Consider the following 27,115-nt stretch of genomic DNA (forward strand, 5'->3'; position numbering starts at 1 on the left):
CACAAGGATCCCAAGAAGGACTTCTAACATCAAACATGTAATATGGTGGATTAGGACTTGGTTGCCATGTTTTAAACGTTTCAATTGGCCTTTGTATCCAACTTCTAGGCATAATTTTCTCATAAATATGAGCTGAGTATCCCCAAGAAACTGAAAATGTCCAACTTTTAGACCTATGGTGGCATATAGTTTGTTGTAACATGCGCGATTGATCATATTTTGCAACTTTTTGGAGGTGGAACACTGATTTTACACGATCCATAGAAGGAAAAATTGGATCAACCATGTCAAAATGATGAAGGGACATTAATAGAGACTTTGGATGATACGATAGAAATCCAGATATGTCACCACGAAGATCAATCTACAAGTCATCAATATTAAAGTTTTTAGTATATATTAAGGGAAAAGAGAAAAGTAGATTCATAGTATAGTCACAATGGTGACTTTTTTTTTCTTTAATACCGTTAGCGTATATATGTCAGATACCTGATGAATACCCTGAAGAGGAGAGAGATTGACTCCAATATCAGCTATACAATTCATTGTTGTTCTATCAGCAGATGTCAAGTGTGCATATCTCTTTAAGCAAGACATAACATATTGTATAGTATCATTGACTAATGAATAGAGTGTGAACAAGAAATCTTAATGATACCACAACTATATAAGGCACTAGAATAATATGTTCAAAAATATTTTGACTAATCAAACACAAGAAATTACAAAAAAAATTATTTCATATCTAACACACTTAGTAATGAAAAAAAGAGAAAGGAATATATTAGTGATAGACAAAATTTCATTGTTAAACAATAAAAATTTCATGTAAATATCATTTAGCTATTTATGTATTAGCAACATATTATAAAAAAATTCAATAAGCTACGAACTTCTTAGTGACGGATTACCTAGGAATTATCAATAAATTATGTGGCTAATTCCATATTTTCTAATAGTTTAGCAACAAACTTTTGTACACATACAAATATTATAACATGTTTAAATTCCAAATTATACAATTTTATAATTAACCAATGAAAGGTTAAAAACATGTCTAAAATCATAAATTTTAAAAAAAAATCTTTAAAAAGATAGGTATGTTCAATATAGCAAGTTCACATGAATTAAAACAAAAGTGACTAATAAAAAAATTAATTAGGTGAACGAAGATAGGGTGAAGGAGACAGAGTCATATGAGGCAATGAGTAAGCATGCATGTTAATGGCTTTTTATTATTATTATTATTATTCAAGCTTATCTAGTGATCTTTGAGATCTATGAACCACTATAATGTTCACCTAACTCCATAATTTTGTTCATTGGTTATTGGTATATATGTCTTTTTGGCACTAGCTAGTATTGTTATTTGGAGAATCAAATATGTTCTTATTACATTCTTTTTCAATGTATATATATGTCTTATAAAAAGAATTTCATTTTGTTGTTTTTGAAAAATTGGAAAAAAATCATTTTCACCTATCTCAGAAAGAATCTATTCATGTGCAATTGATTCCTGAATGATAACGACTTTCTTTTTCCACTAGAAAGCAAGGCAAAAATACTGCTAACACGCTTCTTGCATTTTTCTCTTTGAATTGATCTATCATAAAGAAAAATTGAGCTAATGTAATTGATGTCTATCGTTTTTACAAATTACCGATCGACTGACTTAGAGTAAAAATCTAGTCTCTATCGTTATCTTAAAGTTCAATAAGAAAAATTATTCCTATCAAACCAATAAGTAGATACAATAAAAGAGAAGGTCTGAGAATGCCAACTGCAAGAGAAGGGAAGATATGAAGTAAGTCAGAGACTATTAAAAAAAATTATCGTACAAAGTAGTTTCCTCTGATTACTGAAATAAGAGTGAGCTTGCTTCTTTAATGTCCAAGATTAGTCTAGGAAGTAGAAATACCTTAGAAAACTATAGCCAAATCACTAAAAAATCACTAATGCACACTTGCACCACCAAAATAACACTTTTCTTTGCTTCTAATTGACCATAAATTTTGGAAATAAATTTTTTAAAAAGAAAAATTAAAAACATTATTTATTTATGAAATTTGATTAGTTTTTCAAAATTTATCTTGAGAAGCATATACCTAAATGATGGAAATAGCCCATTAAGCCTATAAAAAGCCCATTTCATGGCCCATGTCCACTTTTGTAGTTTCAAGATAGCCTACTTGATAGGTTCGAGAGATGGTTTTTGACTATAAAAAAGAAATAATTTGTAATTAAAGAGGATTTAGAATTTGAAATTTTTGATTTCGAGTTTAGAATTTTATCAAGGTTAATATTAATTTGCTAAGTTTAAAATTCAGTATCATACCTATTTAATAAATTTATAAGTACACATAAAATGAGTTAACGTTATTAAATTTTGATAATCATAACGTACCAACTGTATCCACCTCTAAAATTGATCAAGGTAGTATGCTGATGAGTTGTGAGTTGTGACATTCTAAAAAAAAGCATTTGGGCTTAATTTGAGATGAATTCTAAGCTTTAAATTAGTATGTTGTCTACTGATAGATGCGATTTTGAAATATTGGATTCATTCGAACTCATTATGTAACCTATTTTCCCTCTTTTTTTAAAAAAAAAAAAATCCTTTTCCAGAGATTTGAATAGGAGTTATAGAGCACAATCATTCAGTCTTTCTAAGGTGCCCACCTTTGAAATTTTAATAATTCAAGTTCTTTTGTCTTGTTTAATTTTTTAATTTGCTAGAATTTAATTGGATGGTTCGATCTTTAAAAAATTTAACATGATATTCATCACATTTTTTAGAGTTATAAGTTTCAATTTAATATTATTAAAATTTGACATGCTTTTACATGTAAATCGTAATTCAGTACAAACAATATTGTGTTAAACTAAATTGGTGCCAAATTTCTAGGTTGAAGTTAGATTATGAAAACCTTATATGTTAGAGACGCAGATAGAAAGATGGAAATCATGAGTTCAATTTAGAAAGAAAAAAAAAAAGTCTAGTACATTAAGTTTTCGATATGAGCAGTATAGAGAAGGGACGGACCTACAAGGGCCTTATGGTACACAGTCTTACCTTACATTTCTGCAAAAGACTACTTCCACAATTCAAACGTGTGATCTCCTAATCACAGAACAACAAATTTACCAATTACACCAAACTCATTTTTAAAAGTAAATTCAACTAAACCAATACCTTTATCATAGATCACATATATACAAACAAAGCTTTTATCATAAATTAGAACAAATAAAGTGTAACCCGCAAGTGAAGTTTAAGGAGGATAAAATAGACACTACTTTATCCTTACATTTATGGAACAAAAAGGTTTTCAATTAACCCTTGACACCTCTCCTCTTTTATCCAAACATAAAATCAATAATATAACTAAATCATTAAATTTAAATATTGAATTCGTCTCTTAACCATGTCCTACACAAACATGGGCATTTGCAGGTTATTTCTGCCCAAAAAAAGGCCCCCAAAGTTGAATGGCAGACATGACATACACTGCTAATACAAGCCAAAAATCCCAGCTCCTTCTTGCTTTGAACATAGTGCCCAAGGACGGAGCTAAAGTTTTAATTATAAATTTGATAGAATTTTTAAATTATAGTTTAAATTTTTTATATTTATTTTAAAATACTTATAAAATATATAAAAATTGTTAAGTTAAAACAAATTAACTTAGATGAACTAGAATCTTGAATTAATAAATTTTAAATTTTGACTCCACTGATAACAAAAACATATATACCCAAGAATTCTCTTGTCTTCTAATTTTTGTTCCCTCATTCTTGAAAATAATTAAAAAGAAAAAAGTCTCCTCCTTCCGCTATACATTTACAATGTAATTTTTTTACGAAATCATATCACTTAGTAACTACATGTAATTGTCTATTAAGATTGAACTTATTCGATCTTCTTTATATAAAGAGGTAAGATTTATGTCCTTCTCCGATCCCCTTTATAATTATTTTTGTATATTCAATATATATAGTAGGGCCTTAGGGGTACATGTCAAACTCTGAATCATCACAAAATGTGAAACTCCGATTAATATTTTATAACAAATTAAAATATTTTAATATTTTAAAATAAATTTATGCGGTCAATTTATATAACTTAAATTCAAAAATTGAATAACAAATTAATTAGCTCTAAATTAGTATTAACATACACAAATAACTAATTAATACTATCACTATCATTAATTTCCCCACATAATATAAAGTAAGAGTAAATAATTAATTAGTTCATTTTGATATTCCTAGCTATCTAGTCATTAATTAAATGTAACACATGAAGTAAGACCTTCATGACATTTATGTCCTTCACAATTTTTTGTTATATAAAAATGATCATATAAATTAGGGCATGTACAACTTGTTGCCACACTTGCACCTCCATGCTTCTGGGTAGTACTCAGCAGTCACCGGAGTCCCCGGTGGCACTGCCACGTGGACCGGATGACATGGCGTGCATCTGCCGCATTTTAAGATACACCGTGGCGGCGACGATCCTAAGCCACCTAATATCCTCCTTGTATTTGCCGTGGCCTTTTTGAGTCTCTACCTCAAAGTAATATCAAGATTTAATTTATTATTTATTTTTTTTAAAAAAAAGAGAAATTTCAAACATAATAGATATAACATTTTAATGACCTAAAAAAAGAGGAAAAAAATGTATATATATATATATATATATATATTAGAATTACTACATCATAACTAAGGGCATCAAATATTTTATATGTTGAAGGTCGAAGGACCTATCAGGAACAATTTAATTATCTATTAATATAGGATTAAGGTTTGCGACTCGCTTACACACTATCCTCGGATTTCCAAATCTTATGAAATGACATTAAATATATTATTGTTGTAAATATTAAAAATTCAGATAAATATGAAAAGAGAATATATGGTTTGAGGGGAAAATATATGCTATATAATATCAATGTGTTTAGTTAATTTTTCAAAGTTAAGTTGTTGGTTGAGTTATTTTGGATTATAACCTATTATCTCTATTGTAATTTATTTGACCTATTTCTTTTAGTCTATTTTAATAGATTATTTCTTTTTTTTGACAATTTTTTAATTCAACCTTTTTATCTGACCTGCTTAATGCGAAAAAATTAAATATTATTTTAATATACTTAACATATCTTTAATTTAAAATAACAAAACTCAAAAGTCTTATTTATAAATTTTTCAAAACTTTGTATTAAATTAAAATAGAACAAATGAATTGAAAGCGATAGGTCACTAAACATGTGGGCTTAGCTACGCCATATGGGAGACATTGTTCCGTTTAAAGCGCCGGTTGAAAGAAAATTCTAAAATTAAGACTGACTACTTAGGATGAAGACAAAATAGACTACTGATTTTTATATTTTTGGAATTATTTGATAATTGGGAAAGCACAATAAGAGAAATACATGACTTTACGTGAGACCGGTCTAGTTATTCACGTTATTTTTTTTTTATTATTGGTTGATCATGTGAGTTTGTATTCAATCATCGACACATAATGTATAGAAAAAACATTCATATCTACAAAGTAGCTTCATGATCGAATCACTCCTAAGGTACATAGTGATCTAAAGGTCGATCTGATATTGATTGATGAAAATTACCACGCGTGCGGTAGTTGTGGAATGAGTCACCAATATTTGTCTATGAGAGGCACACACTCATGTCTATTCGAAGTAGCTTCATGATCGAATCACTCCTAAGGTACATAGTGATCTAAAGGTCGATCAGATAATGACTGGTGAAAACTACCACACATGCAGTAGAAGTGGAATTAGTCGTCGATATTTGTCTATGAGAGGCGCACTCATGTCTATTTGAGGAATTATTTGATAATTGTGGAAGCACACAAGAAAAGAATAAATAAGCATGACAAATGAACGAAATCAATAATGAGAAAATTTCATAAATAGCATTATTAGTGGACGTTTTTGTAATATACAACGAGAGTACTTTGTGTTTTTCAAAATGTATAAAGTAATTTTATTTTTTTTCAAAACGTAGCAAATTGCATTATATTTACACATAAAAAAATTAATTGTAATTGAAATTGTATATATGTTTGGGAGAACCAACACGTAAGATATTTTTTGTATGTATGTAATATTGAGATAATGCTTATTGCTAGGGCTTTTAGATCCACAAATATGCTAGCGTTTGGCCATAGATTTCCAAATATTTTTGGCAAATATTATTTGGGTGAAAATTTGGGTGAAATTTCACCATGTGTTTGGTCATAGTATTAAAAAAATATATTTCATATTTTTAGAAAAATATGATTTATACCCATAAGTTTTAGAAACTATCAAAATTAACCATAAGTTTGTATTACAAGTCAATTGGATCTTCGTTGCAACAAATAACAAGTAGTGTCTATGACACTAGAGCAATGTGATAGTTTGGAGTGAGTGCAACAAGCATCATTCCATACATCGTGAAGTATACAAAGCAGATGACTTTGTTACCCTGAGTCGATTGTTCATCATTTTCATCAACAACCATATCATCACTTTCATATTCATTGATTATTTCATCACTACTTTGGTGTTCACGTAAAATTATGTAATACAACGCAAACAATACTATAGAGGGTGTTTTTGTAAAAGATAAAAGTTTGGTGTAAAATTTCAATTTTCAAAAGATCCCAAATAATGAGATTTAGCCCAAATACTAAAAAAACTAGTATTTGGGAATTTGGGATATTTGCCAAAAATATTTGTCAAATAATGATAAATTATATGGACAAACACTATTTGCCAAATTTTTTCTCAAATAATTTTTGGGAAATCTATGGCCAAACGGGTCGACGTATCTTATATATTTGCTATAAAAGTATATAATGTTATGTTACTATGTTTTTTTTAAAAAAAAAAATTACTATAAAGAGTATTAGGGGGTCGAAATAGCTACATCACCTAATTTTTTTCATCAATGGTAAATTTGTATTTGCCCAACTCTACCCAAAGCTATTTGGTATAACAGTCAATTTGAATTGACTTATTTTAGATATTTTTAAGTTAAATATGTTTTTAGTATTTGACAAAAAAAAAAAATTAAAAAAATCTGATTCAGTTATTTTAAAGTCAGACTAACAAAAATAAATCATAAGTAATTAGAAATTATGTTTTATGGCTTTTGATTTATAAGTCATAATTAAGCTATAAACGCTCTAAGATAGATTAGGTTAAAATGAACACACAACATCTATTTTTGTCGTACTAATTTTAATTTGTAACTTAATATTGTGTTTATAAGGTAATTCCTATAGATTTGTCACCATATAACTAAATTGATGGATTATTAGCCTAAGAATTTTATTGATTACAAAAATAATCTTGAAAGTGGATGTTTTTTATATTTTTTATCTCACTTGTATGGGCAAAACTTTATACGTAATTTATTATCTCGCAGATCATAATTTATTCATGAAGCAAATAGAGGTCAAAAGTTTAAGACAACTCATTCACGAGGTTATTGGGCAGGTGTAAATTTTTAGCCTAATCTTAATATATTTATGAGTACAAATTATAGCAAAGTATAATCACACTATTTATATACTTTTTATACATTGAATATACACTTAAATTGATTATAAAAGATATAGTTAAAGTGAACAAACCTGGAAGGAAAAATCAGCTTTAGCAGGCAACCCAAAATTGATCTCTGCATAGATGAAAACATTTAATTTCAATTATAAATTCTTCAAAATTTATAAAATAAAATGTATTTACTTGAAAACTATATAAAAAGTACATAGCAATGATTCAATAGTAAATAAGTTTTTTTGAAAAGATTGTAGTCTAGACAAAAAACTTTTAAGTATTTAATTAACTTCTCACCTACACATAAACATGACTTAAGTAAATTACACTGATGTATAAAGATCTTAGCATTGAAATCCTTATAGAGTGCTTTTATTATTATTATTATTATTATTATTATTATTATTATTATTATTATTATTATGAGATAAATGACAATAATATACTTCCTCTGTCTTAAATAAGTGATGTTTTTAGCTTGGACATATATATTAAAAAAATAACTCATTTCTAGAAAATAAAAAATGTTTTTACAAAATCTTTCTGAATAAATACCTCAAAAAAGAAATAACTTTTTACTAGTTTCTTAGTTAGGTAAAACTCTTTTTATTTAAAGAAGGATAAAATTGAAAAAACATTATTAATCTCTTCTCGATTATCTAAAAAAAAGTCACTTATTTTAAAACAAAATGAAACGTTTAAAACATCACTTACTTAGAAACACGAGGAATACTAGTTTAACCCCATAAGGGAGATTTGAAGAAAATAAAATATATACAGACCTTATTCCTTATTTTGTAAGTATAAAAAAATTGTTTTTGATAGTTCCTCTGGAAGTACATACATGATTAGTGGGTATGTTTAAACTATGAAAAATAAAATATAAAACTTACCAAAGAGAAATGAAAAGTCTAAAACATCACTTACTTAGAAACATAAGGAATACTAATTTAATCCCATAAGCGAGATTTGAAGAAAATAAAATATATACAAACTTTCTCTCTTATTTTATATGTATAAGAAAATTATTTTTGATAGATCCTCTAAGAAGTAGATACATGATTAGTGTGTATGTTTAAACTGTGAAAAATAAAATATAAAATTTACCAAAGAGAAATGAATTGTCTAAAACATCACTTACTTAAAACAGAAGAAATACTAATTTAACCCATAAGCGAGATTTGAAGAAAATAAAATATTACAAACCTTATTTCTTATTTTTTAAGTATAAAAAAAATTGTTTTCGATAAATCCTCTAGAAAGTAAATACATGATTAGTGTGTAATGTGTATGTTTAAAGTATAAAAAATAAAATATAAAACTTACCAAAGAGACTTGTAGAGTTGAGGGTTTTGTAGGCTACAAAAAAGAAGAAGAAGAGTGTAAAACATAGAAGGATTTTTTTGTGTATAATCCTCCATCTAACACTGCAGTAGTAATACTCCATCAACAAGAAGAAAAATTATGATGACCAAAAGGAAATATATTATCACAAATTATATCCCATGCAATAATCACAAAGATTTAAGAAAATTGGGATTTTCAAGATTTGTTTTTGTTTTTTAATTATATTTTGTGAAGAAGTGGTGGAGATACTGAGATATGAGAAGAAAAATATTTGGGAATGACTGAGGAGAGAACATATGCACAATGATAAATGTACTAATCAAGAATAAAATGAATTAATTTTTTTTTATATATATATATATATATATATATTATTTTATTACTTCCTTTTAGTTAAGTTATAATAATAAATATATAATTTTCTTATATAATAAGTCTAATATGATAACTTGAAAAACAAAATAGGTGTGTAATAACATGTTATGATCGATTCAATTACATTGAGAGAGTAGTAATTTTAACTATTATTCGTTTATACTATTAATATATATAACTTACATTTTTATTAAAAAAAAAATTTAACATTTATAATTCTTTCACATAGTACAAACAATTCTTTCATGATGAGCATGAGTCTTTTTTTATAAATTTAAAAAACTTATTTTATTTTTTTTTATATATATATATATAATAAAAATTTATTGGTCAAGTTTTAAATTTAATTGAAAGTTTGTAATTGCAACAAACTTATTCTAAATCACAAAAAAAAAATTAAAAAGTTTATTTTTTACTTAAATTCCATTCTCAATTAACATCTTCACACAACTTGAATATAGAGAACATATATTAGGGTGAAAGTGACCACCAAAGGATGTGGTGTAGCGAATGGGGGCATAGTTTTGCTCCTCCCTTAATCAGAGGTCTTGTGTTCGAGTTCTGTATATGAAAAAAAAATTGGTAAAAAATTTTTCCTTCTCGAATGAAATCCTACGTGGCACAAATTCAAAAAATTGAATATAAATACAGATATCGAATACCAAGCGGAGAAAAAAACTATTAAGGTGAAAGTGGCACTTTCCTCTGTTTTACCATGTCTGGTTCAGAGATTCTCCTGCAGATTTTTCCCTACTGGCTTCAAGAATTCCCCAACTCAGTAACCAAAAAAATAAAAATAAAATTACGCTCCTTTTCAATACCCCTATAACTAGTAAGGTCTGGTTAGATATGATATGAAATCATGATTTAAAATTTATGATATGAAATTAGATTGATTTGATGTAAAAAAATTGTTTAAATACGTAGTTTGGATTTTTAAAGATATGGAGCAATTGATCGATCCAAAACTAAATCTAGCTTTGATAGTGTGTCCGCGGGTCCCTTCTTCTCAACGTCTGAAAGAACACTCTAATGACAAGTTGGGCTAATTCTAATATAGGGTTAGAAAAGAAATTGGCAAGGTCCGATGAGTACTCCTTTCTGTAGAATTTCCATCATATAAAGGGTACATTTTAAAATATCCTTTGAAAAATAGGGACAAGATCGTCATATTTATTTGGCATTAAGTCGTATTATAACCATGTTCGATGTAATTTACCTTTAAAGTGTTTGCACAATGCGTAAACTAAAATAATTTTTTGTTATTAATATACATCGAGCTATATGAAAATAATAATTAACCTGTTATAACACGTTAAACTATACGAGAATAAGGAAAAGAGAGAAATGGAAACACAATCAAGTCATGTGTGGTGTTGAAAAGGATCACACGTACGTAATGCCCATATTTGAGCCTACATTTGTTCCACAAAAAATTGACATGTACACTTATATATAAGTCTCCCTTTGTTGTCTTAATATATACTCCATCTATCTCATTTTATTCGATATTATTTGATTTGATATAGTGTTTAATTTATCAAAATGGAAGAGTTTTAAATTTATAGTCTAAAATACTTAACGTGTGCCTGTAAATCATATCATTATGAATAAAAAAAGAAGTTTAAAATATTATTTTTAATTATATAAGATGACATTTTTTTTAGACACACTAAAAAAAAGAATGTTATGTAAAATGTGACGGAGAGAATAGGGGGTATGCTATTTGTCTTTGATTTTTCAAAAAGGTATTGGGTAGTTCTATGTCACTTTCTTGATCTTGCTTTCAATATTACTATAATGCATTAGTAATGGAAATATTTAGGTAGGGTAGTCACTCTATAGTTGATTTTCATAATCATGGCTAAAGTTTTTCCAATAGAAAGCAACTAAGTCATTTTTTTTGGGGGCATTTATAATACAGAGTTGGATCTAGGATTGTTAGAATATGAATGCATTATTAAATAAAGAAAGAGAAAAAAAGAAAACAATGAGTGGAAATGAAATTCTAATTCCTTTGAGTAAATAACTTACAAATAAATTAGGTGCGTATTTTGATTAACTTTTGAAAATATGCATATAAAATATCTAATTTTATACAAAAGACATAAATTCATGTGCATTATAAAATGACTAATAAATTCCCCATATACTAATGCACTAGCCAATCGGTATAGCTAATTACTTGAAAAGTAAGATCGATAACTTATTAAAACAGATTAAACAATATTACTAACGTAATATTTACACTATTAGTATGTATAATTGTTCTAGAACAACTAAGCTATATGTCAGATTCATTGTTATTATTTATATTTCTCCTTTTTTTACTATTTGTAATTGAAATACTAAACACTTATTTTTTGTAAAATTTTATATTAAATCAAACAATTTAATTTTATGTATAAAAGATGCTATATATCTTGAATTCATTGATCAACGATAAACATTGCATTCTTGTAGGTTGTAATCGTTTACTTTTGTTTTTTCAACTTAACCAAACAATATATAGAAATCGTTGATAATACACGACACATAGCTAATTTAACAAAAAACGATTGATCTTTGTATTAGACTACAAATGAAAAAGAGAGTAAACATATAAATATCTTATAATAATGCATAAATCTTCCTATATGAATGGAAAAGAAGTTAGGAATGGACGGTCATAGATTCTTTCGCCTATCGTACTGAAAATCTTTTTTTAATTGTTTTTCGGTCATTGAAAACAATCTTCACTAACACAAAAATCTCCTCACAACTTCACTTAGGAGAAATGTAAATGATTTAGAATCAAGTTATCCTTATTGTTATCCCTAACTTTATGTGTAATTATTGTATAAAAATAGAAGGCAAAACATAATGTTTTTTTTAATAAAATTAATTTCACACTACCCCCAAAAAAATAATTAAAAGTAACTTCTACCCTCTCAATCAATCTATCATTTTTCCCACTTAGATTCCAAAGGCAAAGAAGTAAAGACAAAAACATATGAACACAATAGTTGGTAGTTGGTACATATGTTTGGTACTAGAAAAATACCTTTTTTCAAGAACTTTCAATTCAAATTAACATATATATGTATACAATTGTTTGTCTAGTTGATTAGAAATTATCTTTGGCATGTTTTCCCTTTAGGTTGTTTGGTCCATATCAAAAACCCTCTAAGAAAACCTTATAACTATGTATGTAACATTGATGTGTTGAGACATTTTCATGATGTCTTGTCTTTCTCATGAAAGTTGAGTTTTTTTAACCACAAATAGGGTATTCTCTACATACCAAAAAAAGAAGCACTTTATATTAGTAAATGTACAACGATAACAAAAACATACTCAGTATGATCTCCAAAATGAAATTTGGTAAAAGTAGTTATACGCATACCCTATTTTTACCTTCGAAGTAAATAATAGTTCCTTGAAAAATGTATATATAAACTACATTAACGTCACTTGAAAATAATATTCATGTAAAAGGGATTCATAGTGCGAGGGTCAAAACTTAATTTTGACTAAGAAGTTTGGTATATACTATTCAATTCTTCAATAAACGTTTTTATACAAGTCAACATGACTAGTGATTTAGAATATTTAAAAAGGTTTGAAAAAAATTTCGTTAAATAAAATTGTATGACTTTTCAAATAGTATCACCTTCACATAAAATAAAACGCAAAGAATACCAACTAAATATTACTTAATTTAGGACAAAGAAGCTAAATATTAAAATCACCAATGTACTATGCTAAAGGTCTTTATCCAACTTAATCAGGAAGACAATAGTTCTATTAGTTTCATAATTTGAGATCTTGTACTTAGTAGGTTACAACTTTGGATAAAGATAATGTTTGTTATTATTACATTAAATTATTGTCTTCTTTTATCCACAATTGTTGATTAATTAGGCATGTATTAGTAATACATAAATTAATTATGTAAGATTAATTATTCCTATATTCGATATTTTGTACTACATAAAATATATAATAGATTTTCTCTTAACTTATACATATTTTTTTACGCGACATTGAAAATTGATAACCACACACCATACTTAAGTGCTGAATTTTATACGTAGCAATTAAAATATTACCAACATAATAATAGTTACATTCATTTTAATACATGAATATTACACTTACTAACCAACAATCAAACTAACTGAACATCACGATTATAAAATAAAAATAAAAAATAAAAAATGTCGAAGAGGTACATGTAGAAAGAAAAATACAGCAAGTATTAATATATAAGAAAACAGATCTAGGAGATTAATCAATTATAACTATAAGTAATACTATTACATACTCCTCCGCCTAAAATTATTATCACATTTTGTTATTATACTCATTTAGTCACAAAATAATTATCACGTTTTACTTCTAAAAAATAACCCCAACATCCCATGTGTGAGCCGCCCCACAAAAATTGGGGGCCTAAGGCATATGCTTTTAATTTGTATAGCATAGAGTCGACATTGTGTGAGCGTGTAATATACACATAAGTTTAATAACTTTGTCCCATCAAGATTCTCTAATTTAAAATCAAATCGAATCAAACTTTCAAAGTTGATTTCTTCATCAATTTGAGTTAAATTGATGTACTTACTTTTAGGTGAGAGTTTGGACCTAAAAGTGTGAAGGAATTCATCAAGCTATATGTGTCCATTGATCTATTAGTCTTTGGTCTGTTTCCCATCTATAGGGTTTTGTATAATCAACCTCTATTTTACTCTCTTTATTTGCAACTTACTTCACGTTTTTTAGTACAAATTTTTTTAATTTAATTTAGGGAAAATTGTATATAATAGCAAACTATTAATTCAAATTAAATGTTATAAATATAGTTTGATTTAATTGTACCTCATAGCAAATTGTTGCTATTTCACCTCTCTCCTGGTGAATCTCGCTCGCCACTCTCGTTCTCTCCCTCGCCTCTCTCGTTTTTTATACAAACGCAAGTGTATAAAGTGCGTTTGTGTTTGTATAAAGTGAGAGAAAATTGTATATATACATATATTTTCGTTCCCCTCTCTCCCCTCTCCCAGATCTCGCTCGCCACTCTCTTAGATCTCGCTCTCTCACTCGCCTCTCTCACTTTATACAATTGATCTTTTTGTATATGTATACCAAAGCAAATTATACAACTGTTTTCTTTTGTATATGTATAGCAAAATATACATATTTATGTTTGTTATGGAACACAATTATGCAAACTTTGCTATAGCATACATATATGAATTTTGTGTTTGCTATATGTGAAAGTTGTATAATTGTCCAATAAAATAGTATATAGCACAAAGATAAAAAGATGTATCCTCATCATCTTAAATAGTGAGGACTCCATGTCTCTATCTAGTCTATGGCTGGCAACGGAACCGGGAGGTGCCGGTTCCGGTACCGTTTCATCCCGGTCCGTTATCGGTCCGGTTCCGTTCCGGCTTGTACCGGTTAGGGCCAGTGTCTAGGGGATCCGGGAGGGATAATGGGAAGGAAATCGGAATTTACCGGTTAGTCCTGGTCTGGTAAATATCGATTCCGATCCCGGTTCGATTTTTAAAAATAAATTGCAAAAAATTAGCCGTTGAGAGTCGTTGGAAGGCCGTTGGGCAACGGGTTTTGAGCCCCACCAACGGCTCTTTCACCCCATAACTCCCTAAAACACCCGCCTACCCCTCAAACTTTTTTTAATACCCCAACCTTCTAAAAACTATATTTTCATCCTTTTTTTTACCTATAAATACCCCAAATCTTTCATTCTTTTCACTCACAAAAATATTATCTTCTACTCTCTCAAAAACTCTCAAAAGTATCACTCAAGTCTCTACTCTCTAATCGTTTATTCTCGTTAAAATTACGAATTTGGTCTTTGGAAATTGGATTTGGAGCTTCAAAATTCAACTTTCAATTTTTGGCTTTCGGTCATACACGTCTACTTTTTAGACGTTTGGTACATTCGTTCCAACTCACTTTTCATTTAGTTATTTATTTTGTGAGTAATTAGTCTCTAGTCTCTACTTATTTAGTTAATTATTTGTTTACAACTTTGCATTACATTTTCGTATTATATATAATTTACTCACTTTTGATATTTGAATATGGATTCTGGTAAAAACAATGTTGACAAGGGTAAAAAAACCATAGTTGATTCGATCACTAATTCATGGAATTCAAGATTCAAGAAAAATAAAAAAATCGGTAGTACTTTTAAATCTAAAACTAGAAAATCTTCTCAATAAAGACTAAATACGAAAATTATACGCATGTTAATGAAATTGTTTTTAATATTGATAGTAATAGTGGATTAGATCCTTATCATGAACATTTACAAAGAAGGTTTGGTAATTTTGATGAGGAATTACCTGAAGATGATGAACATGATAATTTTAATGATTATATTGATAATGTTGATGATGATGATGATGAATATGATGATGATAAAAAATCAGTTGTGTGGCAATTTATGACTCAGAATGAAGATAAAACACAAGCTATTTGTAATAAGTGTAAACACATAATGAATCATAAAACTGTAGGAAAACAGGGTGGGACGGGACATTTGAGTAATCATTTAATGTCATGTTGTAAAAATGAATTTTTACATGCTAAAGTTGTAGCCGAAGCTAAAAAGAATGGTACCACCCTTCCTGAAATTGTAGAAGTATGAGGCTCTAATATGGTCCAAACACAATTAAATTCTTCTAATGTTTCTAACTCTAGTATACAACGGTCATATAGTAGAGAAAAAGATCTTGAAGAATTAGCTAAAATGATTGTTGTTATGGGTTTGCCATTTAGTTTTGTTGAAAATCTCAGTTTTATTCATTATAGTCAAATTGTGTATAATCCACATTTTAAAGGTTTTACTAGAAATGCAATTAAAAAGGCTATCTTTGATTATCAAGCTCAACATTTTCAATATCTTCGTTGTTTATTTTATTATAATAATTGTAAAATAGTTATTACTTCTGATATGGGCCGTAGTGTAAATGGTAATGATAATTTAACTATTACTGCACATTGGATAGATGAAAATTGAATTATACAAAAAAGAATTTTAGGTTATAAATGTTGTGAAATGCATAAAACCGGTAGTTATATAGCTCAAACAATTATACATGTTTTACAAAACTATGAAATTTGTGATAAAACAATTCGTGTCACCTTAGATAATGCTTCTAATAATACATCTGTTGTTGAAATACTAAAACCGTCTCTTTGCCCTGTTTATATTGATGGTTTTCATATTAGGTGTGCTACAAACATATATAATTTGATTGATAGAGATGGTATAGCAATGTATAATAATGGTTGCATAAAAGTTGAAACTGCATGTCATTTTATTTTAAATGTCAAGTTAAGTCTAGACGTAGAGATTTTAAAAATCGTTGTCATGAATTTAATCTTCCACCTAGAAAAATTCCAAAATCAGTATGTACAAGATGAAATTCTTTATTTGAAATGCTTGAAGTCGCTTATGAATATAGGAAACCGTTAAAAATGGTTTGGAATGCTCATAATTCAAATATGACCTATAGACTTGATGATAATGATTGGAATGACGTAAAATAACTTATAGAATTCTTAAAAGTTTTTTATTTAACTACAAAAAAAATATTTGCACTTTATTATTCAATTATTTGCTTTGTTTTACCTAATATTTGTGTTATTTCTAGAAAATTTTATAAATTCAAAAATAAACTAAGATTTGAAGAATCTATTGAGAAAATGATTGAAAATTTTTAAAAATAGTTTATTCCTATTCCTCAAATTTATTTAACCGCTTGTTTGTTAAACCCACATTACAAAGATGAAGGTGCATCACGAATGGGTGATAAAATATATTTTAATTTGGGTATTGAAGATGATGAAATACCTAGTTGTCAAGAAGTTAAAGATAGTATAAAAATTGAAGCTAGAAAATTTTATGACTTGTATAATTCTAATAGAATGAATGTAGTACGTAATGAAGATAGAAGAACATCAAAGTTCTAGGGGTAGATATAATGAAGATGATCTTGATGATATGATAGATTGTTATCTTGAACTTTCTCATAATGATAGAAATGATTTTGATACATATATTAATCAAAATACAGAACCTACTACTGATCTTCTAGAATGGTGGAGCAATCGCGGCAAGAGATTTCCAAAACTTCAACCGATTGCTCGAGATGTGTTAGCTATTCAAGAATCTTTAGTAGCTTCGGAAAGCGCTTTTAGTGCAGCAAGATTTCAAATTAGAGAGCATAGATATTCATTAGCAGCAGATAGCTTGGAGATATCAGTATTATTTTGAGATTGGATTAATGGCGAGAGAAGGAATTATGGTCGTCCAACTTTATCGATCAAATTTGAAAATGATATTGATGAAATAATGCAAGATTTTAGTGACGACGACATTCATGCATTAAGAAAAGGTTTCCTTGGTAGCATGAACTATTAAATTTAAGTGTCTATTAGTATGAGTATGATAATTCGAGGACTAATTCAAATAGAACTCTTCCTAGAAGGTGGCTGTGTAGATTAGATCTTTTAATACTCTACTAATAATTTGTAATTCAGATTGTACTATTTAATTAATATTAATAAAACTATAGGCTATTCGCCTTAATTTTTTATTATTATTATAGTCTTCAACTTTTATAACTTATAAAGTTTGAAATTTATACTTTTAAACTTTTAAAATTTGAAATTTAAATTTTCAAACTTTTAAAGTGGGAACTAAACTTTTATACTTTTAAAGTTTAAAATTTAAATTTTTAAAGTGTGAAATTTAAACTTTTATAGCTTTAAAGTTTGAAATTTAAATTTTCAAACTTTTAAAGTATGAAATTTAAGCTTTTATACTTTTAAAGTTTGAAAGTTTGTATTTTAAACTTTAAAAGTAAAAATTTTTAACTTTAAAATTATAAAAGTTTTAATAATATTTGATTAATGTTCTTAATTTTTTAATTGTAATAAGTAAAAAAAATAATTAAAATGTAGCCGTTGGGACCCGGTTTCCAGTCCGGTCCTGGTACAGTACCGGTCGGATATACATATAATTTTCTGAAACTACCAGTTCCGGTACGGTTCCTCCCCGTGGTACCCGGTTCCGGTAGTCCCGCTACCGGTGCCGTTGCCAGCCATAATCTAGTCCCATTGAACTTTATTTTAAAGATCCGATGGGGCTCATGTTATAAAACGAACTCTACCTTGAGGAAGAGTAACAGGCATATCCCAAATAAGTATATATGAATGTACAATCCTGTCGCTGTCGCCCTAATCTCTCTTAATTGCCTACACTTTAAAGATAACTACTGTGAACACACCATCAGAATTCCAGCTTACAGGATGAGCACAAGTGACAGAGAGTAGGCAAGTTTCAACACTATAGAAACTAACAGAGGAAGACTAGCAAGTCACGGGCTGCTTTGATTGTCAAATAGGGTAACTTTGAAAACATTTCTAAGGTTGAATTTTCATCATGAAATAACTATTCGATGCTGGCATAAACTGTTACTAGATGTTATGGGGTTCATGTGTACAATGGTCGTTCAGAAAACATTTTCTTCCTCATCAAGTAAGGTGTAGGGGTAAGATCTGAGAGTACACAACCTTCCCCAAATCACACTTACAAAAAATTAATTCGACTGTTATGTACCACAACCAACGCAGATACCACGTAACTCTCTACCAAAAAAATTAGGCACTTTAACAAAGTAGTAAAAAGATCACCAAGTATCTTTTTCCTCGGTAGAGGTTTGAACCACTATCCACCAAAAGGTCCCCCCCACCTCATCGATCACTAAATTAAAACATAGTGCAACACATTTCCTTTATGGTTGCAATTTAAAGACAGAATGCTGAATATCAAGACTAATTCCCAATGCTGGCATGCCAAAATACAAGAAAATTACAAGAATTATCCTATCCATCAATTTCAATAAGGAAATTGAAATAACTAATAACACCATTCAGGCAGATGTTGGCAGGTTATCAGAAGCACAAATTGAGAGCCTTCTATTCAGAAAACTTGAATATCTGTTTTCCATTCAAAATTCAATTCCATAACATGGTAATAGGTTCAAATATCTAGATGAAAACAGTACAATGTCAAAACCACCACATGTAAAACACGCCATAACTATCAGATTAACCAAAACCTGAATCCTAATAACTTAAGTGCGTGGAGCAGCAGGGGGTCCTCCAGCGGGGCGTGGAGCTTGTCCTGTCTTTGGGAGATCATCCTGGAATAACCACAAAAAAGACAAACTCCAACTGAGCAAAAGATTATTGTAGAATGGTTTCATGAAGAAACCTCATTATTATCTATACAAATAGCAAACAGTACAGATAGGCAATATTTGAGCGAGTCTGAAAGACTAAACTGTGCTGATATCCCTCCTGGTACTTATAGGCTACAGCAGGCAAACATTATTTCCTGCTATGTTGCTCAAACTATTCAACAATGCCACCATGTGTGCGCAAATCATCCAAAAGTAGTGCATTTTAAAGGATACCACACAGGTGCAAAAACATTTTGGAGAGTATGAGCAACATAGATTTTCTATATGTTGGTTAATAACAAAATGAGCTATGAGATCAACAAAATGTCAAAACAGGTACCAGCATGTGTAGTCGAGGTTCATTTTATACACAGTTTAATTCCATGCCAAAATGCACATCTCAAGGAAACTATATCTCAAAGCTAAGAAGATAATATGGAGGATAGAATACCCTTGGGCGCCTGAAACGCTGTGGAGGCTCACGAACCCTCCTGTCAGTACGAGAACGGACTCTAACCACCTTGGAGTGAATTGCACATGAAACACAGTACTGCATCTTCAAATAGAGCTTAGGAAGAGTGTACACTGGATAAAGAGAACACAGTCGTGTTAATTCACACTAGGTAACTATTGAGCAATATATAGGATTAGAAAATGCTCTAAGAACCTCACATTCAAAAGCACAAGCTTCCTGAACATCACGTACAGCAGCTTGTTCAACAATGTTCCTCACAAGGAACCTCTTGATGGCTTTGTCCTGAAAATCAGTTTGAACTTATAACATGAGCAAATTTGAAAATATTAGCTGAAAATGATCTTGTAACACTATAATGATGAGTGTAATACAAAGATCAAATGCAAAATGAAGGGGTATAAGGAGCCACTACAATAGTCACTTGCAGGATACTCCCATAAAATTGGTCTAACAGTACAGATTCTAGCACATCTGGCATTAAATTGATGATAGTAGGAAACATACGTGAAAATTAGCCAAAGAACACCAAACTTTCTTGTACTAAATCAGTATCTATAATGAGCATGGTACCCTAAGGAATCATTTGGTTCAACGGATTTGGTGGGTTATCCCAGTATAGATTTTGGGATTAAATTTATCTCGCATTTGGTTGGAGGCATTAGCAAAAACTTGTATAACTTATCCCATATAGAAGGTGGGATAAGTTATCCATGTTACAGTCCTGGTTTTAATCACACAATATGATCTTGGGATATACTGCATTTGAACCAGAGGACCCCTTAACTCTTAATTTGTTCCCTGATCTGCATCTTTTAAATCTAACCCACACTTTCCTACCTGAACAATGAAAACATCATTTGCATATCCATCTCTTATTACATTTCAGCTTTGACTTCAAATACAGATGCCCAATAGCACATACTAATCATCACTTGGCGGAAAATTTTTATTTAAGAAACATTACCAAACAGAGCATCAAGGTACTCAAAATTAGGAGGGTGGTGTGTGTGCAACCTTAGACATACCCTTCCCCATAAAAAGACACCAAACCAAAAAAAAAATTATACCCTTCTACAATAAACTCATCGTGCATTCTAATAAGAAATCACGTCTGAACATATCTATTTTCTCATTGGACCAAGCACCATATTCTACTCAAAACTATAATCATATAATTTCAAAGATAAAATATACACTCACATAAGAAAATCTTCACATATTAACACAAAACACTAATATATGATTGACTGTCATCTAACATACACTTAAACTCCAGGATCCAATTCGCTGTATTCACATATAAATATAAAATATATAGAAAATGTCCCTTCTTCGACAAAAAACACATTATGCATATATCCTTCTCTTTTTAATCAGCATTCACGCATGAACAGGTCTATATTCTCAATGGACCAGATGAACACCACTTATCTTCTACTCAAAACTATAATCATATAATTTCACTGTTAAAATATATACTTGCGTAAAAATAATCTGCACATATAAACACATAACACTAATACATGAACTGATTATTCACTAGACCTCTAACATCATCTTATAATTCTGGATCCAATTTGTTGCATTCATATATGTTTAAAAAAATCAATAGAGAAAGGACCTTAGGGCAGCATTTGCCGCAGTTAGAGCAGCGGATGAACTTGACATGGCCACGTCCATGTTTGTTACGACCTCCGTTCCTTCGCTTGAAAGTCTGCAAAAATCAAAACAAAAAATAGAGAAAAAGTTAAGAGATTATGATCAGTGAATTGCTAAGAGAAAAAGGAGAAGAACGAAAGTGAATATTTTTTTTTGCTCTCACCATTTTCGCTCTGGATGAGAGCTACTTCCTGAGCAAACTCTGCGGCTCTCTCTGTATTCAGAAGTTTAGGGTTTTTTTCAGTGAAGAGTGAAGGGGTAATGCTAATAAGGAGAGATGTTTACATAGGGCTTTGTTGAAAGCCCAATATAAAGTGGCCCATTGGGCTTATCTCCGGCTACGGGTTAAAGTGGCCCATAATAGGAAAAAAGATTTATTTATTTTTTATAGGGAAAATTACATGGTTAGGCAAACATTTACTAGTTAATTAGTTATCATAGTTATAGTTTTAATTAATTACCACTTGCGACCAACATTCAGTGATAATTATGTGGGTTGGGGTTTCGAGTATGTATGATTTGCACGTTTGTATAGTTCAAAAATTGTATAGTATAATTTGTGTAACTTTTGTATAATGTAATTTTGTATAATATAATTTATATAATTGTTTAATGTTCAGATGTTAGTGTTTGTATAACTTTGTTATTTTGAGTTTATACAAAAATAACTCAATTATATAAACGTACCCGCGAATTATACAAACGAAGCAGCTTAAACTGCATCTACAACCCGTAAATATGCAAACTATAGCTATGGAACATAATTAAGTTTATTATAGTGGTTATTTGCAAAAAAAAAATAATCTCATTTTTATATAATGGTTAAAATTTGTAGAAAATTTAAGGAAGATAGGAGATGGTCCACCATTATGTTACAAAGTGAATAGTGTTTTTCGCACAAGTTTCTTTATCATTAGTTATTCTGATATCGGCTTCAAAATTGAAATTAAAATGAGATGATGATCTCCCATATTGATCCATATACGCTAAGTCAAGATATGAAGGTCAAATGTTTTGCATCAAGTCAATATTTTGAAGGCTTGGAAGGGATTTAAAATGAAAGCTAGAAGTTCGAGAACATGTTAAAGTGGAGTACATGAAAGAAAGAATAAAAAACAAATTATATGTCATTGCAATTATTCGAGTGTCACTAATTATCAGCCACGGAAACAATTATAATCTTTATATCCATTAGAAAAACATCATTTAAATCTTAAGTTAATATTGCAGCAAATATAATCCCAATTTATTATACTTTTACAGAATAAGATCTAATAAAACCTAAAGTAAACCAATCATCACAAGTAACATTTTCTCATAGTATTTCACTTGAAATTCGGTCCCAATTTATTTGAATTATTATATTGAGAAAATTGTTTCTTTCCATTACGAACGACACGCTTTGCCTGCTCCCTCCCTGTGTCCACTAGCGCTCTTGTCTAGAGCGAAGAGAGGGCGAAAAAGCGCTGCCGAAGCAGCATAAGCAGGCTTCTATTGCTACGTAACGATAAAGCAAGATAGCATTTTGCGCCCACATGTTTGAATTTTGTATAAAATAGCAAAATATTAATTCAAATTAAATGTTATAACCACAGTTTGATTTAATTGTAACCCGTAACAAACTGTTGCCATTCGCCTCTCTCCCCGAAATTCTCGCTCGCCACTCTCGTTTTCTCGCTGGCAGTCTCTCCCTCGTCTCTCTCACTTTTATACATACACAAATGTATAAAATGTGTTTATATTTGTATAAAGTGAGAGAAAACTGTATATATACATGTCTTTTTTGTTTGCCTCTCTCCCCAGAGAATCTCGCTCGCCACTCTCCCAGATCTCGCTTGCCGCTCTCACTCGCCTCTCTCACTTTATACAAACACAAATGTATATTTTGCGTTTGTGTTTGTATAAAACGAGAGAAAATTGTATATACAAATATAAATACATATATTTTCGTCCTATACACTTATAATTATATAAATACAGATCTTTCCCTACCCAATTTTCTTCTGTCTTTCTCTTTTTCTCGTTTTATATAAACACAAATTATACAATTGATTCTTTTGTATATGTATACCGAAACAGATTATACAACTGATTCTTTTGTATATGTATACTGAAATATACATATTAATAGTTATAGCAAACATAAAGTTTGCTATGGAGCGCAATTATATAAACTATAACTATAACATACAAATATGATTTTTATGTTTGCTAAACCTAAAATTTACTCTATTATATTTGACTACGATCGCTCACACTAATTATAAGTAAGAATGTAAGATAATGATTGTTTAATTGTAAGGGACTAAAAAGGGAAAAAAGAAAAGATCATAACCCATAGACATCATTACGGGTTAAGATCCAAGCCCAATAAGTAAAACCCGCTTTAATTCCCCTCATCTGGCACCCCTTTATTTCCCCGTCGGAGAATCATCGGCAGGAACTTCACCACCGTAAATCGCCGTCACCAATCGGAGGTCGGAACTGAATTAATGGAGCGAGAAGTGTTAGAAGCAGAACTAGTACTTCCAACTCACATGAAATTTAAGAAGATTCAGATGTACGACAAGTACCCTAAAGGACAAGCTAGAGGACGGCACTGGAAGCATCTCAAGCAGATTATACAAGCAGAAAATTACGAAAATTATCCTCCTCAACTACCTACTTGTGAGTTTCGATCTTCCAATTAAGCTTTTTACAACAATTTTTCTGAATTTATACCTCATTGTTGAATTAGTTGATTTTATTGATTTATATTGCCAGTTTCTTAATTCATCCTGCTGTTGTATTGGAGTCTTTTTTTTCAAAATAAATGATGGAAATGGTCCTTGGTTGCATTAAATGTATGATTCTTAACTGAAATAGTCCATAATCTACTCATGAGCTCCACTCTCAGCTTCTCAATGACAACGCCCGTCGAGTGGGTTCGCTAGCTAGTCGATTAAGGACTCTGTTATTAGGTTTAGCTTATGCTGAATGAATAATAGAGTCAAAACCATGAGTAAATGTAATGGGGATGTGTTTCAAGTGTATCTCTGGTGGCTGCCATAAACACAAAAGCTCAGAACAACCCAACAACAACAACAACATAGCTGTGGTAATCCCACAAGTGGGGTCTAGGGAGGGTAGTATATATGCAGACCTTAACCATGCTTTTGGAGGTAGAGAGTTTGTTTCTGATAGACTCCTAGCTCAAATAAAAGCATTATGAAGCAGTTTGAAAAAAGAAAACAACGAGAATGAAGCAATCAAGACAATATACTAAAGAAAGCATGATAGAGCATATGGAAAAGTACCTACAATAAAATAATACGATAATCGAAGTACAAAAAACATTAAATAGTTACAGAAATGAAATAATAAGAAACTACAAGAGTAATATACGGCTACTGTCTGCTAGTATGGAAGGGTGATTAAGACAACACTCAACTTTATAACTCACCCTCTATCCCTAATTTGTATCCTCCATCACCTCCTATATATGGTCCTGTCCTCGATAAGCTGAAGTTGCATCATGTCTTGTTTAATTACCTCTCTCATTACCTCTCCCAATACTTCTTCAGCCTACAACTACCTATCCGAAACCATCCATAGCCAACCTCTCACACCTCGTACTGGGGTGTCCATGCATCTCCTCTTCACATTCATGAACCATGTTAGTCTCACTTTTCGCATCTTGTCCTCCATATAAATCTTGCTCGACACATGGCTAGGCAAGAGAATAAGATTTACTTGATTGCATTTCCTGCAAGCTCTAACCAGTAAATGCTGTTCTTTTGGGATACTATGAACACAGAACATCACACCCACATTTGGGCAAATGGGGATCTCTACCAGGAGAAGCAGAAAAAAAGAAAAAAGGAAAGGAAAGTTCAACAACATATTATATCTCCATTGATTGTTTCCCGGCTGAGGCTCTAGAATTCTTTTTTCCTTTCCTCTTTCAACTGTTATTCTTCCTTTTTTGGCTTTAAAGCCATGATAGGCTGCACAACTTGTATGTATAAGTGAAATGGAAAGGTTGGTAGAATGAGGTTTATAGGTGAATGTCGGTGCAGAGATATTTGAGTTCTCTGGTCTGTGAGAAGAAATAAAAATGAATCCTCGATGCTGGTGGTGAATAGTGTTGTCTTGCGGCAGTGATGGTGATCGTATGAGATCGCTGGTGTAGGCTGTTTTTTAGGTGAACAGTTTTTAATGACAATGAGGCTGGGAGATGCAAAAATACATGGTGACCAAACTAGTCCAACCCTATACATTAAGGACGATTTGATCATTTTCTCGTTTTTTTTTCCAGTGGTAGGCGAAATGGGAGCTGCCTAAACCGTGAAACAGGTTGTGGTAGAGCAATACAAGCTTTGTGACTTACTCTTTCTGCCATCGGCATAAATCTGACCCCCTTTTCGCTCTTCTGTAACCGGTACAGAAATAGGTGTTTTTTCTACAGCTCTAGGCCTCTCTAGGCTAGTAGAGTTCTTTTGCTACTCTCTCAATAGAATTAGTTTCCTTTTTTCCTGGAGGAGGGCCTCCTTCCTCTCTTCCGGACCGCGAATGCTGTTCCTCTTTCTTGCTATCGAAATCTGAAAAAAGATATATATGGAAATAGATTGTGTCCAATACGATTTGAACCTATACAGCTACCAAAGGTTTAGAAGACCTCTATCCTATCCATTAGATAGGTTCTCACTCCGAATACAAAAGAAATGAGTGATTGTCCAACTCACTACAAACGTATACACCACAAGATTGAACTGCACTCATGCCCATTTTCTCTCAATATTAAGAAATATAATCTAAACTTTCTCCATTGATGATCGATTGTGGTCGATGGAGAAGGAAATGTCAGATGAACTCACGCAAACATGTTATGTTTAGTATAACTATAGCATTGCTACATAATTTCAAAAAAAATATTTAATTTCAAAAAAAAACTATAGCATTGCTACATTTTCATTTCCCGTTATCAACCTTTATTGTTTTTAATTTTCTGTGGGCATTATGAGATCAGTGGCATAAGCAGACTAAGATACATAGTGTTAAATTAGGTCTTAGGCCTAACTCACACCCCAAAAGCTAGCTCAAAGAAATGAGGATTGCCCAAGCCTTATAAGGAGTCCAACCCAATCTCATTAACCACCGATGTGGGACATTTGTCATTCTTTAACACCCACCTCATGCCCAGTGCTTAGCATCTGGTGCATGGGCAATTTTGATTTTGGGAGCCCTAACATCGGGTGAGATGGGCCCTGCTCTGATACCATGTTTAATTAGGTCTTAGGCCTAACTCACACCCCAAAAGCTAGCTCAAAGAAATGAGGATTGCCCAAGCCTTATAAGGAGTCCACCCATCTCATTAACCACCGATGTGGGACTTTTATCATTCTTTAACACCCCACCTCACGCCCAGTGCTTAGCAT

General features: G+C 30.5%; 3 protein-coding genes across 4 annotated transcripts in view; 1 reads left to right on the top strand and 2 right to left on the bottom strand.

The window, feature by feature from the left end:
• Window positions 1-4,183: 4,183 nt before the first annotated feature.
• LOC102579834 (EPIDERMAL PATTERNING FACTOR-like protein 5) lies at window positions 4,184-9,239 on the bottom strand. Its single transcript, XM_006344018.2, has 3 exons — window positions 8,901-9,239; window positions 7,652-7,695; window positions 4,184-4,569 (listed from the first exon to the last, which is right to left on the bottom strand). The coding sequence occupies exons 1-3, from the start codon at window positions 9,019-9,021 to the stop codon at window positions 4,369-4,371; spliced, it is 366 nt and encodes a 121-aa protein (XP_006344080.1). The 5' UTR covers window positions 9,022-9,239; the 3' UTR covers window positions 4,184-4,368.
• Window positions 9,240-19,271: 10,032 nt separating this feature from the next.
• LOC102580154 (40S ribosomal protein S26-3-like) lies at window positions 19,272-21,971 on the bottom strand. Its single transcript, XM_006344019.2, has 5 exons — window positions 21,862-21,971; window positions 21,661-21,753; window positions 20,237-20,321; window positions 20,016-20,149; window positions 19,272-19,525 (listed from the first exon to the last, which is right to left on the bottom strand). Exons 1-5 carry the CDS (start codon window positions 21,862-21,864, stop codon window positions 19,457-19,459), a joined length of 384 nt encoding a protein of 127 aa, XP_006344081.1. The 5' UTR covers window positions 21,865-21,971; the 3' UTR covers window positions 19,272-19,456.
• A 2,090-nt stretch (window positions 21,972-24,061) lies between these two features.
• LOC102580479 (chromatin-remodeling complex subunit ies6) overlaps window positions 24,062-27,115 on the top strand; it is a 6,588-nt gene continuing 3,534 nt past the window's right edge. For both annotated transcript variants that reach the window (XR_367033.2, XM_006344020.2), the window contains exon 1: window positions 24,062-24,365. Coding sequence is in view for 1 of the 2 variants with exons in the window: in XM_006344020.2 (XP_006344082.1) it covers window positions 24,191-24,365 (175 nt within the window). In the remaining variant the exon portion in view is untranslated. The remainder of the gene's footprint in view (window positions 24,366-27,115) is intronic.

The sequence above is a fragment of the Solanum tuberosum genome, unplaced genomic scaffold (genome assembly GCF_000226075.1).
Source record: "Solanum tuberosum cultivar DM 1-3 516 R44 unplaced genomic scaffold, SolTub_3.0 scf00052, whole genome shotgun sequence".
Lineage (NCBI taxonomy): Eukaryota > Viridiplantae > Streptophyta > Magnoliopsida > Solanales > Solanaceae > Solanum > Solanum tuberosum.